The sequence below is a fragment of the Balaenoptera physalus genome (assembly GCF_965194825.1).
Source record: "Balaenoptera physalus genome assembly, chromosome: 6".
Taxonomy (NCBI): domain Eukaryota; kingdom Metazoa; phylum Chordata; class Mammalia; order Artiodactyla; family Balaenopteridae; genus Balaenoptera; species Balaenoptera physalus.
In genome coordinates, this window is record NC_138885.1 from 131,258,698 (window position 1) to 131,274,979 (window position 16,282).

The 16,282-nt window shown below is 47.4% G+C and overlaps 1 protein-coding gene across 2 annotated transcripts in view; it reads left to right on the forward strand.

Annotated features, from left to right (window-relative positions):
* Positions 1-16,282, forward strand: part of DIS3L2 (DIS3 like 3'-5' exoribonuclease 2) — a 380,422-nt gene that overhangs the window by 289,717 nt on the left and 74,423 nt on the right. For both annotated transcript variants that reach the window (XM_082466171.1, XM_082466170.1), the window contains one exon: positions 15,453-15,686. In XM_082466171.1, coding sequence (XP_082322297.1) covers positions 15,453-15,686 — 234 coding nt within the window. The remainder of the gene's footprint in view (positions 1-15,452; positions 15,687-16,282) is intronic.

Here is a 16,282-nt window from a genome sequence, read left to right on the forward strand (position 1 = left end):
GGCAGATTCTCAACCACTGCGCCACTAGGGAAGCCCAATAAGTTCCTTTTTAAGAGTCAAGAAGCAAACACTATCTGAAATACAAACAAGGAATTGTGAAGACAGTATGCCAGCAGTCATATTTTGGTGGGGGTGGGAACATGCATGGGGGAAAAAAATGAATGGAAAAAGACCAGAAGGAAATAAAATAGAATGCCCGTAGTGGTTGTGTTTGGGTAGTAAGACTACGAGTAATTTTTTCTACTTTTTTGTATTTTCTAGTGTTTTTTGAAAACATGTATTACTTTCATATTTTTATAAATGCTTATTTTGCAAAAGTTTAACTAAATAGAAAATAAAAGCCCATAGAAGAAAACTAACTTGAGTCAACAGAAAAGAACTCTGAATCTGAATTAAGCCTGCCAGGGCCAGACCCAAGGAATAAAAAGCTGCCTGATCTAATGAGCTTCCAAAATACGAGGGTCATAAAAGAAGCACTCGGAAGAGGCAGACTCTGAAAACTCAGCTGGTCTCTGGAGGGCTTCTTTTGGAGGCAGTGTCTAGTGACCAAGCCTTCTGGCACCAGGGAGCTGAAGAGCAGGTGTGAAGAAGGCACAGTGTCCAGGAGGGGATGCTGGGCCTCTATCAACCAAGCCAAACAGGCAGTGTGAACATTTAGACTTCAGACAGTCGTGAAGCAAGACCCACTAACCACACTCCTTGTACTGTGGTCATTCAGACATCCTACCCAGAACAAGAGGCCACACGGTGGGTGGACCTGGTTGTAGTGACAGATAAGTATCTCTTACTCACAGTCAAGATGCATGAAATGAGAGTTCAGATTCCAGACTCATGTCCAAGGGATGGTGCTTGTTCAAGACACTGGCAAGGAAAGCCTGAGTTGGTGGGGAGGGGTGGGAGAAGGGGAGGGTCAGGGGGCCAGAGAAGGCAGTAAGGAGGGAGGTGGCCCTGCATCAAGAACCCAATAAACAAGGAGGAGGGCAGCCAAAGCCTGAGGCTGGGTTTGTATGTAGTGGTGGCTTCTCGTGGTACAAGGTCTTGGACTTAGAAGGAGCCAGAGAAGGGCCAGCAGCATTGAGCCACTACTACTGCAGCATGGCTGCCAGTCTCACCTGGACTTGAAGTGGAGAAAATTTTTGTTTTTTATTCCTTTGTCTGCTGGAATGTCTTACTTTCTGGAGCAGGCATGGTCAGCTATAGAAAGCATATTCCAACTTTTTTTAAACACCCAGTAGATTTTTTTTAAGTATCCACTAGGAAGCCTTGGTCATATATACTTTCCTTAAGCCAGTGCCCAGGTTTTTAGAACAGTAAACTCCTTAAGATCCATTTGGGGCATATTTCTCACGTATTGGTGGTGAGAGCATTGTTCTCTGATCTAGATAATTGTGATCATATATTTTCGTAAGAGAAAACAAACCCAACTAAATCTGGTGCTTTGTAAGATCCAAGTCTGGTACCATGAAACCCACTTTGACCATGTCAGGCCAGTGACCCATTATCCCCGAGCACCGCCGGCACGTCTGTCTCAGTTGGCACTAAGACCCTGCAAAACAGAGACCAGGTCCACGTGCTTCACTCATCGGAGGCATCTTAATTTGAAGTCCCCTTTGGAAACAACACCAACCTTACACTTTAAAGAAGGTCACAAACAATGAATCTGACTTGATAACTAAGTCCTTAAGTCTTAGAACCATAAAATCTCAGAGTCAGAGGGCAGAATCATAAAGGAAGAGTCTCACAATTACAGTAGCAATCCACAGCTTGTGTCTCCCACAGCGTACCTGCCCTGTGCTGTCTGGCTCAGTTAGAATGCAGGAGTGTACTCCAGAGGTGCCCGTTTCAGCCTCAATCAGTGGCAAACTCCTTTCAGCCATTTACACAGCCCAAAAGCCATGGGGTCATTATTGCCTCTGGTCTTTCTCTCACCCCTCACATCCAGGCCAGCAGTAAGTCACCTCAGCTTTGCCTCCGATGCCTCCAGAATCTGCCCCCTTCCTTACCACTCCCAGCACTGACACCTGCATCCAGGCTGCCGTCCCCCACCTGGACTGCAGGGGCCTCCTAACTGTTCTCTGAGCTTCTGCTCCTGCCCCGCTTCATCTCTCCCTACACAGCAGTAAGAGTGATGCTTCTAAATCAGAAATTAGGTCTCGTCTCTTTCTCCTTTTTAATAGCTTGTCGGTCTCTCATTCAGGATAAAATCTAAGAAATCTTTAAAGTGGGATTTTTTTTCCTGTTCTTTTCTCGCTGTCCTCTCTGCTAGAAATGCATGGATTACAGAGAGTTCTTGGGACTAGGGTCTCTTCTCATTGCCTGGAGCATCTTTACTCACATGGGAAAAGCAGCTTTTACTACGTGCCTGAGCTCTCCACTACGTAGCAGCTCCGAAGCCCAGCTTCCATGACCTGACCTCAGAGGAGGTCAGACTTCCCTAACTGCCATCCTAGAAAATCCTGCAAGTCTCTGCCCATTCCTTGTAGCTCAGGAAAAGTCTTTCTAGTCCCTGCCTAACACCCCCTTTTGAACATTGGACATTGTAGGAGAACTATGGTATGTGCCCGTTCAGGCTGTCTTTCTTCAGCTGGATCTTCAGTGCTACTTCGGAATCCTTTTCTTTATTGCTAATGCATTTGTTTCAAACCTTTATTCTCGCTTCCAGCTTCCAACTTTGCCTTCCAGTCCTCTTTCCCTCAAGACCCACTATTCCCCCAGGTAACTTTCAGTTTTCCTTCTTGGAAAGCAGAGAGACCAGCCAGCTGGGTCTGCTACAGTCCCCCCTTCAGAGGCTCATCGTTTCCCCTGTCTTGATGCAGTAAAACACGCTCCTATTGCAACCTGAGGTTAAGCCCTATGTTCTCCAGGTCTTTTAATGGCATCGGCATCCTCTGAACCACCCAGACTCTCAGTCTCTAGCCTGCCACATCCCAGCAGTTTTAAGTGATAGCAGCTCTCCCTTTGCAAAGTGTCTCTCATCAATCCTCTCTTCACTGTTACCACGGTCGCTGTCCCCACCCAAGTACTTGCCATCCTCCCCTGGATGGGAGAGACTGTTCATGGCCTCTTCATTCTGTTTCCCCAGTGGTGGTAGGTGACTTTCCAGAAGCTGAATCTGGTCCTATTACTCAGTATCCTCTTACAGCATGACAGTGGGACAGTGGGTTATGATTATCTACAAAAGTCTAATCTCTAGAGGATGGCAAGCAAAGACCTCCACCAACCCCTCCCCCATGGCATGACCATCTGCCACACATCCTTCAGCCCCCTCAGCCTCTGCTGTTGCCACTGTAGGGTTCGTTTGGCCTAATATGGAATTGCTCCACTTCTGAGACTTTGCATACGCTTTTCCCACTTCCTAGAATGTCCTTCCCCACATCCCTACTAACATGAATCCTACTTATCCTTGAGACTCGGCTAAAATGCCACTTCTTCTATGAAACTGTTATTAGTCCTTCATTCATTCACTTAGTAAATATTCATTGAATGTTTGCTCTGTTCTATGCAAGGTATTGAAGATACAGGAATTAAATATGCACTAAAATAGAAACAGTAGTTAATTCCTGATGGTGGATTTATAGATTTTTTTCTTCTCCTTTTCCCACCTATATTTTTTTAAAGTTTTCTGCAATGAATGGATATTGTCATTGTAGTAAAAGTAAGAATTATTTTGAGATTTTTTTTCTGTTTTTGTTTGTTTGTTTGTTTTAATAAACAGGAGAGAGATATTGGAGTGTTTTTGTAGGCTGCATGGGAAGGTGGATAGGAGTTGTTGAAGGTGAGGAAGGAAGGAATAGATTTTTGGAACCGGGTCACGAAGGAAGTGGGAAGTTCAGGACCCAAACCCCAGGTGGGAGATCAGCTCTCACTAGCAGGATGAGGACCACAGACTCTCCCAGCCTGGAGAGAGTACAGCATGGGGTCCCTGCTGAAATCTGGGAGTGGGGCAGGGTGGCCTTTCTGAGAAAATGCTCAGATGGGAGGAACCCTGCCCTCCCTGTCAGAACCCATCTTCCCATCTCCCACCCCTACAGCACCTGTTGTCTGCACTTCAGCACCATATGTGCACAGATCTGTTGTCCTACTGGGCCTTAACATCCTTGTAGCAGAGCCCATTTTTAATTTTTTAAAAAATTTTAAAAAATTTTTGGCTGCGTTGGGTCTTCGTTGCTGCATGTGGGCTTTCTCTAGTTGCAGCGAGCGGGGGCCACTCTTCGTTGCGGTGCGCGGGCTTCTCATTGCGATGGCTTCTCTTGTTGCAGAGCACGGGCTCTAGGCACACGGGCTTCAGTAGTTGCAGCACATGGGCTCAGTAGTTGTGGCACATGGGCCCTAGAGCGCACAGGCTTCAGTAGTTGTGGCACGTGGGCTCAGTAGTTGTGGCTCACGGGCTCTAGAGCACAGCCTCAGTAGTTGTGGCGCACGGGCTTAGTTGCTCCGCGGCATGTAGGATCTTCCCGGACCAGGGCTCGAACCCGTGTCCCCTGCATTGGCAGGTGGGTTCTTAACCACTGCACCACCAGGGAAGCCCGCATTCTTAATTTTTTTAATCTCCTCCCTCCCCTCCCCCACAGCACAGTGCCATGTACCCCCAAAATGCTCAAAAATGACTTCATAAAATGAATCGCACATCCGTTTTCACAGTTCTGTTTGTTTAGCCTGCTGCATTAGCATGGTGTTCCCTTGGTAAGGCGTTTTTATCGCAGCAGCCATCTCAGCACCCCTGAGCTATATCCTGGGATCGAGGAAGGCCTCGCACAGCTCCCGCTAGGAAAGGCACGCTGCCTGCTTCTGCGTGATGGGCCGTCCACACAGAGTGTCTCCCCCTCTGCCTTCCCTGCTCACCCTGCCGCTGCCACACCAGCTGCCACCTATGGAAATGCTATGAAACTTGAAAAATCAAACGGTTGCTCCTCCCGGGTCATCTTGGTGTCTGCAGCAAGCCCACAGAGCCGAGGCACATGTGTAGGACGTGTGACTGGGGGCTGCAGCTCATGGTAAAGAAACACAGTGCTGGGTTTTGTGTTTCATCCTTGTACATTGCAGCGGAAATCTTGCCCGAGCAGCTCCCGATGAGAGACAATAGCTTCAAAGGCTGACTCCGAAAATAATAGAAAAATTCCCAGAATATTCATCTTTAGTCTTTAGCGGGGCAGAATTGTTTTATTTCAGGCCTGCAGAGACAGCCTGGGACCAGAGGAACCTTTGGAAGAACTCTCCTATGTACTTTGTGTCCTGGTTTGCTAGTGAAGGTACCGGGCAATTAGAGGCTTACCTAAGGTCACTTCAAGGTAACAGCAAACTAAATCCTGAGCACAGATTTTGCTGTGAATCCTTGAGATTAAAATAAGAATATTTTCAAGAAATACAGAACAAAACAAGACATTTATCATTTTTAAGACTGTCATGCAAAGAGCTAAAAATTATTTTTAATCAACTTTTCTCCTGCATTTTGACGTTACTAATCGTGGATTTGATTTAACTGTAAGGACTTGGGCTCTGAGGTTAATAAACAACATAACATGTCGCTGTGCTGCATGTCTTTAAAAGAAGGATGGACCTCTTTTTTTGAGAGATGGCTTAGGTTGGTCTTTTTGAAAGGCTGGAGCTGAATTAACCTCACAGGCTTTAGAAGTCTGTGATTTTGTGTTTCCTGGGTCAGTCTGAACGCAATCCTGAGAAGCCTCCTCCATTGCTCTCCTACGCTTTCCTCCCTTTCCTCCCTCTCCCCCACCTCCAGCTTCCTTCCCACAGCCCTTAGGCCTCCCGGCCAGTCCACCACCTTTAAAGCTTCCTCCCGCCCCTCCCCACCCCCTCGCAACTGTCTGCAGTAAAGGGAACACTGTTCAAAGACCGCTCAGGCGTCGACCCTCATCCTCTGTCACAGGCATGGAATTCTTGTCTCCTAACCACTTCCTGGCCTTCAGGCTTTTCTGCCATTTCCTAGGTTTGCAAGGCAGACACTTGAGGAAGTCTCCTTGTTTCCTTCCTGTTAGGCTTAGAAGTGTAGACAGCTACCTCCAGGGCAAGATGGTGTAGGGGAGCAGATTTGCCACCCCAAAATGTCTCTTTGACATGCGGATTATTTTGAGCTGAAAACAATCAAGACCCAAAAGACTCAGGAAGAAACTTTCACTTTACCCTAACTGTCCATAGAACGTAGGTAGAGAGGACCTGTTTCCCGAAGGGAAGGAGTTGTCACCATAGATAACTATAGGATGAACTTGGTATGGTAGACAGGGAGGAACCTCGCAAAATTTGTTTTGTTAAAATTCTCCTCTGTGTCCCATTGTCTCTGCCAGGCCCAGCAAACATTTGTTTACCAAACATTTGCTTTTCCATCTTCAGGTGAATGTCCTTCCTCTGCTTCTAAATCCTAAACTACCCCCAACATCCTCTTTTGTCTTTAGTTGAAGATGGTATTTAAGGTAAGGTTTCAGCCATTTTAGTGAGTTACTCAGCTTTCTTGAGTCTCTTCCATGTATACCATGTTATTAAACTTTTGTTTGATTTTCTCCTATTAATCTGTCTCATGACAGTGTAATTCTTGGACCAGCCAGAAGAACCTAGAAGGGTAGAGGAAAATTTCCTCCTCTCTGACAATAGGAATGGGCCTGATTATAGTCTGAGGGACAACAGACTAGGCTGGTGGCAAGTGACCTGAAACAGTAGAAGAGAACACAGTTGACTCTATACAAATAAATCCTCCAGAAAATTCTAGCACATAAATAAACTGCCTTATAACTAAAACTGGCAAACGCATGGCCCTCTGCTGCCCATGCTCCCTCCTCAGCTTCCCTTGGCATTGGTCACTAGTCGGCCTGTTACCTGAAAACTGGGTTCGCCTGTTGGTGGGTGTTGAGCCAAAAGACACAACCAAGCCAAAGAGCGGGGGAAGGAAGGATTTATTACTGGCAGCAAGTAAGGAGAACACCGAGGATCTTTCCCAAAGCAGTGTCTCCCCGAGGAGCAAAATTGGGGAAGTTTTAAGCTAAGCATGCCTGCATACTCCTGAAGAGGCTTCAGCAAAGGAGGGTGGAGGGTTCAGCATAGAACTGGGGCAGAGGTTGACGGAGTCCAGGTTGTAGTTGACTGAAGTCACGAGGATCAGAAAAAGTCAACGTCTTCATTCGTAGGTTCCAGTTAATCTGATAGATGAGCCCTCAAGGGGGGTTTGAATTTTGCAAAACAGCTCAGAAATGTGCTTGAGGCTAATCTTTACCGTTGAAACAGAACTAGGAGTCTTTATAACTGATATATTATCTCCGATACGGTTAAGTTAGCTCCATGGCCTGGTAACAGCGGTTTGTTTTTACCTTCTTTCATTCCCTTAAATTCAGCTACTGAGACCTATTCTTCTGCAAGGACAAGCATTGTGGCCAGGCTCAGATCACAAAATGGCTGAGGCCTTAGATGGTTTCTCTTATTTAAGAAAGTTACGTCTGGTTCTCTTACTCTGGGGACCCCCTATCCTATCTGCTTACACAGTCCCCCCCTTGAGATATTTCACTCTTCTTTCTTGAGGGGTACAGGGCTGAGAGTGGGCGTTGTAGTCTCCCTAGTTAGAGGAGTGAAAGAGGAGCTCTGTTGTTGCTAGAGCTAGAGAAGTTTTGGGGTCCACCGGAGTAGTGTCTGAACCTCTCGCTTGCATAGCATTATTCTAGCAGGTGTAGGAGAGGCACAGCAGGAGAGACAGTTAACAACAATTTTGCAACATCATTAGCAGGGACTTGATCCAAGAGACCCCTGAACCGAACCATTCTCCCAGTATTTTCCCTAAACTGGGAAGAGGACCATTCAGAGAAGAGATTTAATTTTTTTTCATATGCGTCATGAGGTGAGTCACATGAGAAGACTCACCAGGTATAAAAACCAGCATTCAGCATGCCTTATAGCATAAGTTCCTCCTTGAGCAGCTGTTAAAATATCAAGGGCCACGCGGTTCTGTAGGACCGCTTTTTTCATCATAGAAACTTCAGAGTTCAGCAGACCGACAGCCTGATTACTGTCGTTCTGAGGCTTGCTGGGTACATTTCATGAAGGCCTCTGTGTGAGCGATGATGGCCTCTGTTTTTGATTTCTGAATTCATTATTTTCCTTAATGGTAAAAGCGGATGTACAAAGCATGTTCAATAGGCCTCTAAACAGGCCATTCTGGTCACTGTAAAGTTCAAGTTAAATCATGTATTAGCCAGAATGGCTTTCCCATACCTAACTTAGTGTGTGAAAATTTATTTTATCATTTCCCCTTTTGATTGCAAATCTTTTGATAGGTCAGATATCTGTCCCTTGATGCCAGGGTGATTGCTGCCTGGCATCCATCATGTCCCGTGGTGCCAGGCCTCCTTTTTGTTTATATATAGTTGCCTAGTTGTCTATGTTGGGGGAAAACCAATCAGATATAGTGAACAGGCTCAGAGGTGTGTTAATGGGGAAACATTTTATAGGCTATACACTGTATCAGTTATACTGAACTGTCACACAGACATTATACATGTGCTTTTAGCAGTAGACTTAAAGCAAGCTGTGGTATTTGTCATAAGTAGTTATACTCTGTGACAGTTTCACTAGAGAATTTCCTTTAGTTTTGTTGCACATGAGCTAGTTAAGAGTCCTTGATAAGGCTGCTGGGAATCTAAGAGTTTTCCATTTTTAGAGGAATCAGGTAGAGAGAAAAGAAAAATGTCTCAATCCTACCCACAAAGGTATAATTTACCAAGTTGTTGTAGGTTATAATTAGCTTAAGGGGAAAGGTTTCCTTGTATCTGGAAAACACAGATTAAAAGCCAGCAGTATTTCTTTGGGAAAGATCCCCAGTATTCTCCTTACTCGCTGCAAGTAATAAATCCTTCCTTCCCCCGCTCTTTGGCTTGGTTGTGTCTTTTGGCTTGACACCCAGCAAGAGGCGAACCCAGTTTTCGGGTAACAGGCGCAGTCCGGCCACAGTAGGCGAGGACACAGCTAGGTCTAGATGAAGTGTATTGCTGACGGTGCTTCCGTCTTGTTTCTTACTCTTTGATCCTATCACGGTCTTCTCTGTTCTTCTTTAAGAAGTGACCTGTACTTCACTCCTTCACCATAGGCCTAGTGCAAGGAGCAGGCCCAGCCGAGGAGACCCCTGCTGGCTCCTCACCGCCGCCGCCCCCCCCCCCCCCCGCCTCTGCTCCCTGCATGACGTCACCAGCACCCTCCCATCACAGACGTGTTGCCCTCAGCCTCCCCGAGCTGTCTTCGAGCCCTGCCTCTTTCTGCCCGGTTTCTTTTCGGACACATTCCTCTCGGTACCTTTGCCTTTTTTCACCGCTGGGCCTCCCCACCCTTGGGTCGTTGCCTCGTGTCCACAGCTAAGAAGCGGCAGAAATCTGCATACCCCTGCCCTGGCCACCTCAACAGCCTGGTTTTGTTCCAGGCAGGAAAATGTTTCTTTCTTCCTGTTACGTTTTCCATTTGTTTGTTTGTGTATGTGTTTTTATTGAATTATAGTTGATTTACAATGTTGTGTTAGTTTCTGGTGTACAGCAAAGTGGTTCAGCTGTATATATGTATATGTGTGTATATATATAGCTGAAAAACAATATGTATATATTCTTTTTCATCATAGGTTATTATAAGATATTGAAGATAGTTCCTTGTGCTATACAGTAGGACTTGTTATTTATCTATTTTGTATATAGTAGTGTGTATCTGCTAATCCCAAACTCCTAATTTATCCCTCCCCCTCTTTCCCCTTTGGTAACCACAAGTTTGTTTTCTATGTCTGTGAGGCTGTTTCTGTTTTGTAAATAAGTTCATTTTCCTGATATGTTTTTTTGAACCAAATATTTTACGTATAGAAGCCCAGAGCTGTTACAGAAGTGATTTTGCATCTAATTACTTAAAATTACAAATTAACCCGATTAGCAGTTTTTCGAACCAAATATTTCTTAATGAGACACTGACATATTTTTTAGAAGATAAATTTTTAAATACATTTGAATGGAAATTAACTGTTTTCAAAGGATATGGTTTTCTCACAACTTTGTAGCTATAAAATATAGAAACTTGATATTATTTTGTTTACTTCACTATTTTGTAACCTTCGGCTGAAATATAATAAAAATAGCACTAGATTTTGAGTCTGAGCTGATCCTGGCTGTCACTTAGGAGTTTTGTGACTTTTCACTTGTCACTTAGGATTTGTGACTTTTCACAAATCCCCAACCTTTTCTCTCAACGTAAAATGGGCTGAATAATGCACTCCCCCCAGATGTGTTGGAGAGATTTTAAAGGATCGCAGGCATGAGAGCTCTGCCACCGAGCAGGGCCAGGTGCTTTGCAGTGTTGAGCCACTTCCTGTCCTACCTGGTACCGGAAAGTAGATCTTGAGGTAGACAGTATTTGCTCGTTTCTAACCAGGTTTTTTTCCAGCCAGATGCCTTCCGTCGGTATTGGCAAGATATTTAATCTGACGTTCCACATAAGAACGTCCTAGAGTATATGCAGGAAACTTGCCGCCTGCAGAAAGGGAGTGACCCAAATCCTGTGATTAAACGAAGGGAAGAGGAAGGACATGATTCTTCTTTGAAGGGTTCTGTTTATGAAGCTCCTCGTGGCTTTTTTTACTTTTTCCATGAAAAACTCTTTGTCCTTTTGTCTTCTGCCACTGGCCCTGGTTACGAACAGGGCGTTGATGTGAATCCAGTTTCCAAATTGGAAATTAATGAGGTGTTCCATCCAGAGAGCCCTTCCTCCTGTACTGTAAGGCATGCTGCCCCCGGAAACCAACACCCCCCGCCTGGCCCCGTTTGGGTCTCTGCTTTCCTGTTGCCCTTCTCTGGGTAAGGCTGCGATGGGCATCCTTGCTGCCGCCCCACAATGTGGTTTCTTGGCCTAAGAATTTTTTTAGTCCGTGTGTCAGGTATGATTCCCAGAATCACTGGATTGTTTTGAAGCAGGATAGGTTCTGCTGCCCGACCGTCACTGGGCCAGGAAGTTCTTTTTGGCGCTTCAGAGCTTCCACTTCAGCCCTTTGTATGTTCAAAAAGAAGGTACAGGGCTTCCCTGGTGGCGCAGTGGTTGGGAGTCCGCCTGCCAATGCAGGGGACACGGGTTCGAGTCCTGGTCCGGGAGGATCCCACATGCCGCGGAGCAACTGGGCCCATGCGCCACAACTACTGAGCCCGCATGCCACAACTATTGAAGCCTGCGCACCCTAGAGCCCATACTCCGCAAAGAGAGAGGCCACCACAGTGAGAGGCCTGCGCACTGCAACAAAGAGTGGACCCCGCTCGCCTCGACTAGAGAAAGCCCGCGTGCAGCAACAAAGATCCAACACTGCCAAAAATAAATAAATAAATAAATAAATTTAAAAAAAGGTACAGATTTTCTGGAATGCAGGCATTAAAGGAGGGGAGGCTCAAGTAAGGTGAAAGAGCTGTGGGAAGCTTCTCATCAGCGCGGAGTCTCAGATTTGCTGGTGTTCGTGGGTGCTGTCATTGACTGATAAGGAAACAAGCTGAAGGAGCAGAGGTGCCCGTTAGGAAAAAAAAGTAGCTCAAACTGACTGAGATAGTGCAGCCATTTTGTATTGCTAGCAAGTTTTGATGAGGAGTGCGAGACTGCTGATTTTGTCAAGTTACAGTTAATACATTTTAAGAACTCCTCAGGATGAAAAGTGGCCCCTGGTCAGGGCTCAGCCCTATAAATGAGGGTTCAGAGGGAGCAACAAAGTTCTGTTAAGAGCCCGGATCTGTGGACTTCAGGGTGGCAGGGTGTCTAGGAACCTCCTGGAACTTACTGCAAAATTTTGTTTGTAAATGCTTCAGGGGAGAGGGCCTGGAGCTTTCACTAGCTTTTTAAAGCAGTTCTTGACCCGCCAGTTTGCATGAAAATGGATGCCCAGTCAGGGTGGTCCGAGACTCCCTGCCCTGTGTGCGGTGGTTACCCTGTGTGAGTGTGCAAGGCTTACCTGTGTCTTCTAGGAAAAGGGGACACAGACCCCAAGAGGCCAGATAGCCTATGAGCTGGATGCCTGAGGGAGTGTGTGAAAAAGGAGTGGAATCGAACAGAAAGGAACATTTCCCCAAGCTAAAGGTGTGGACACACAGAAGGAGGAGGATTGACTGACTGGGGTTGGAATGAAATGGAGAAAAGGAAACAAGCTGAATCTCCAGGGGGAAAACTTTGCGACCGCAAGAATGAATAGGTCGTGGCCCTGTCGTCCTAGCGGAGGTTGGAGCAGCTCCATTAGTGGGGAGTTTTCAGGAAATGTGGATGTGATGGAAGGACAAGCGTGGGCTGACCTTGAAAGGGGCTCTTCTGGAGACCTGCACGCACTACTTCCCCACAGGACTGTTGGGCAGTCCCTAGAACTGCCTCTACAATTTCTCTTGCATTCAGCACACACAGACACCTCCTGAGAGCCAAGTTTAGGACCCGCTTGCCACAGCAGAAGAGTCATGAGCACAGTATTTGAATTGCTTGTATTTTGAGATAGGAGTAGTTCTTGGAATAATCCAGAAAGTATAGTTTGAGGGGTTTTTTTTAAAGAAAGAAAGTCTGATATTACAGATTCAAGACTCTTCATAATAAGGCTCTTTGCACTGAACTAAAGAAAAATGTGAGAGGTTGCTGCCATTCTCTTCCTGTGCTTCATGGCTGCCATTTCAAGAGTACTGGTTCTTCCTTCAGTGGAAGGAGAGGGTATCAGAGGGGTCTGTCTAGCCATCCAGGGTAGGAGCTGTGTGCCCTAGAGGTTTTGTGGTGTGGACAGCTGTGGGCTGGGCTCTCCCGTTCCCCACTGGAAACACATATGGACCCTTCAGATGGTCTTTTTCGGGAAGTCTTGTCTCTGAAGTTGTGGCCACAGTGGTTTACTTGATGAAAAGGGTGTTTGCAAGCCCGGGGAGAAAGTTTCTGCGGCCGATTGGAGCTCCCTCCCTTCTCCCAAGCCCCCTCTGCCCCTCAGCACATCTGGCTTTTCCCTGCTCATGAATCACATTTCCCACAGCATTTATCTCTGACCTTCTCCACTGTCTTCGTGCCCTTGAACCCCACCCAGCCCCCTTCACTCTTTGTCCTACACTTTTCCAGAGATCGGGGCCATCCACTGTGAGTGCTCTCACCTTCCCTCTTCTTCCCCTCGAGATCTCCTCCCCCTCACCTCCCCTTTTCTTCCTGCCCTCTCCAGGCCACTTTTCCTCTCTCCTGGAGGGGTCGCCTTGGCACTACTTGGCACCACTCCCTTTGCTCTCTCGCATCCTCAGCCTTCCTTTTGTACTGGCTTCTTCCCCTGCCTGCACACACGGCACAGTCCTCTGTCCTGCCTGCTCAACAACTTCCCTGTCCTTCTGGAAGCGGTCACCCACGCTCATTGCATTGCCTCTACTGCTGGACATTCACCTATCCTTTTTTTTTTTTTTTTTTTTAATACATTTATTTATTTATTTATTTTTGGCTGTGTTGGGTTTCCATTGCTGCGAGTGGGCTTTCTCTAGTTGCGGCGAGCGGGGGCTACTCTTCGTTGTGGTGCGCGGGCTTCTCATCGCAGTGGCTTCTCTTGCTGCGGATCACGGGCTCTAGGCACACGGGCTCAGTAGTTGTGGCTTGCGGGCTCTAGAGCGCAGGCTCAGTAGTCATGGCGCACGAGCTTAGTTGCTCCGCAGCATGTGGGATCTTCCCGGACCAGGGCTCGAACCCGTGTCCCGTGCATTGGCAGCAGATTCCCAACCACCGTGCCACCAGGGAAGTCCCTCACCCATCCTTAACCCAGAGCTTCCCAAACTTTTTCCCATCATAACACACGCAGAAGATGTTGCTGTTTGACTGGCACGTGGCGTGTGTGTGCCAGGCTGAGGGAAGGCAGGGTTCTGGTCGCCCTGAGGGCGAGAAGAAGCACTGTGGCAGCATCCCTGTAATCCATTCCCAGCACATGCCTGAGATCTTTGCAATTCGACCCTGTCCCCCGCCCCGCCCCATACTTTTCCCCCTAAAATAGCCTTCCTAAAGACCACCAGTAACAAAATGCTAAATGCAAAGACCTTTTCTTTGTTTTCATCTTCCTTGACATCCAAGTGGCATTCGACATACACTAGTGGTTGAGCGCTCAGACTCTGGGACGGGCCTGCCTGTGTTCAGTTCCTGGCTTTGCCGTTCTCTAGTGGTATGACCTTGGGCAGCTTATTTAATGTGTCTCTGCCTTGCTTTCCTCATTTGCAGAATGAGGATAATAAAATACCTACTTCCTAGGGTTGCTGTGTGAGTTAAATAGTTGCCATACAGAAAATGTGTAAGCGGTGCCTCTCTGGTCAGAAGTGCCGTTGAGTGTCTCCTGTAGCTTTTGAGTACCCCTTCTCTGAGGCCTTTTCTCCTGCTTTTCCTAATATTGGACGCTCCTGATCTTTCTCCTGTCTCTTTGAACTCCCTTGTTTTTTGTGTGTTTCCATTCTCCAGCTTCTCTTTTGGCTCCCCAAAATGGAGGAGGGCGTAGAGAATGCAGCCTCGACTCTCCTACTTACCCACTTCCCTTCTTGGGCCCTCTGGTCGACGATGCCAGCTCCCACCTTCACCCCAGTCATTGCCCCAGGCCCCGACTGCCTGCTACAGATTGCCCTCTGGATCTCCTCCCTGCACCTCAGACCCAGGAGTCCCCAAAATATTTGAATGTTTTATTTTTGTTTTAAAAGTAATAATTGTTCATTATAGAGAATACAGACACATTGAAAGGATTAAACATCTTTAATCCCACCACTCAGCAAGCACCACTGCTGAAATGCTCTCAAGCTGGGCTGCGTTTCCCCCAGGGAACATTTAGCAATGTCTGGAGACATTTTTGGTTTTCATCTCGGGGTTTGGGGGAGGTGCTACCGGCATTTAGTGGGTAGAGTCCAAGGATGCCACTGAGCGTTTTACAGAGCACAAGAGAAAATTAGCCCAGTAGTGCCAGGGCTGAGAAACCCTGTTCTGGACCTTTGTCTCTACATAAATGCTCCAAATAGAGCAAACTGGAATTGGTTTTCTCTCTACCTCCGTCCTGCTTTGCACCTGTGTTCTCTGTTTCTGTCCGTGGCCGCACCTTCTCCTTCAGCCCCCATCAGGTCCAGTGAGATTCCCCACCTGTCACATCTTCGGCGTCCATCCCTTCTTCTCTCTTCCAGTTTGGCATTGAGGGCCACTTTCCCAACTCATGAGAAAGCCTCCAGCAGGCCCTTCGCCTCAAGCCTCCTGCTGGGCCTCGCCCGTGCCTCCCACGTGCTTAGAGGCCGCTCGTCGACTTCCACCGCCTGCGAAGTCCGTGCCCTGAGCTCCCTAAGGGCGGTAGCGCCCCATCTGACTGCTCTTTGTACCCCGCCAGAGCCAAATGGCACTCTGAGCACAAAGCCGGCGCTCAGTGAATCTGTAGAATCTGTACGAATGAACAGTTGCGTGAAAGAAAAAGCTGAAAAACATTCTCCCTCACAATCTGTCCATCTTTGCAGATCCTCAGTGAATGGTTTGGCCAGACTATCATCCGCTCCTGCGCCAAACTGAGCTATGAACATGCACAGAGCATGATTGAAGGCCCGACTAGGAAAATCCCCGAGAAGGAGCTGCCCCCCGTCTCCCCGGAGCACGCCAGCGAGGAGGTGCACCGGGCTGTTCTGAACCTCCACGGTATCGCAAAGGAATTACGCAAACAGCGGTTTGTGGACGGCGCACTTCGTTTGGATCAGGTCAGTCGCTTCTTTTTTTTCAACAACCGGCAGATTTGACTTCGGCCAGAACCCAGTGTGTGTGAGGTTTAGCGTGGCAGTCCTGGGCTCCTGCCTCCTCCTTTCCTCAATCCCTGCGCTAAAATAGTGTCCTCTGAGGCAGGCAGGAGCCACCCCCACCTGCCCTCCCAACTCCACAGGCACCCAGGGCCTGATGACATGAGCCGAGGTGAAAGGGTGGTGCCCATCTGGGTGGCTTGTCTTCCAAAAGATTTATATGTTTACAAATATCTGGATTAATCTCTGAAAAAGCAGAGAACTGAGGAGACTGTAGAACGTTGGCTGTTGAAGAAAGCGATGGCCCGGAATAGTATCGATTGCTCTTGAGTATGACAGACATGCTGACAGCCCTCTGGGACGCAGACAGCTGCCGCTCAGACCTGGTCGACTTCCACGTCTGAGAGCTGGTAACGCTTAAGACCCAGCAACTCCTTCCTCGTTACTTGCCAGTACGTTACAGAGTAGAGCCTTTGTTCCACGTTGTGCAGCCTTTTTCTTCTCATTTATATTTCTTACCCAAGCCCCAGAGAACTCGCTCTCCTCCCCTGGTCTCTGTA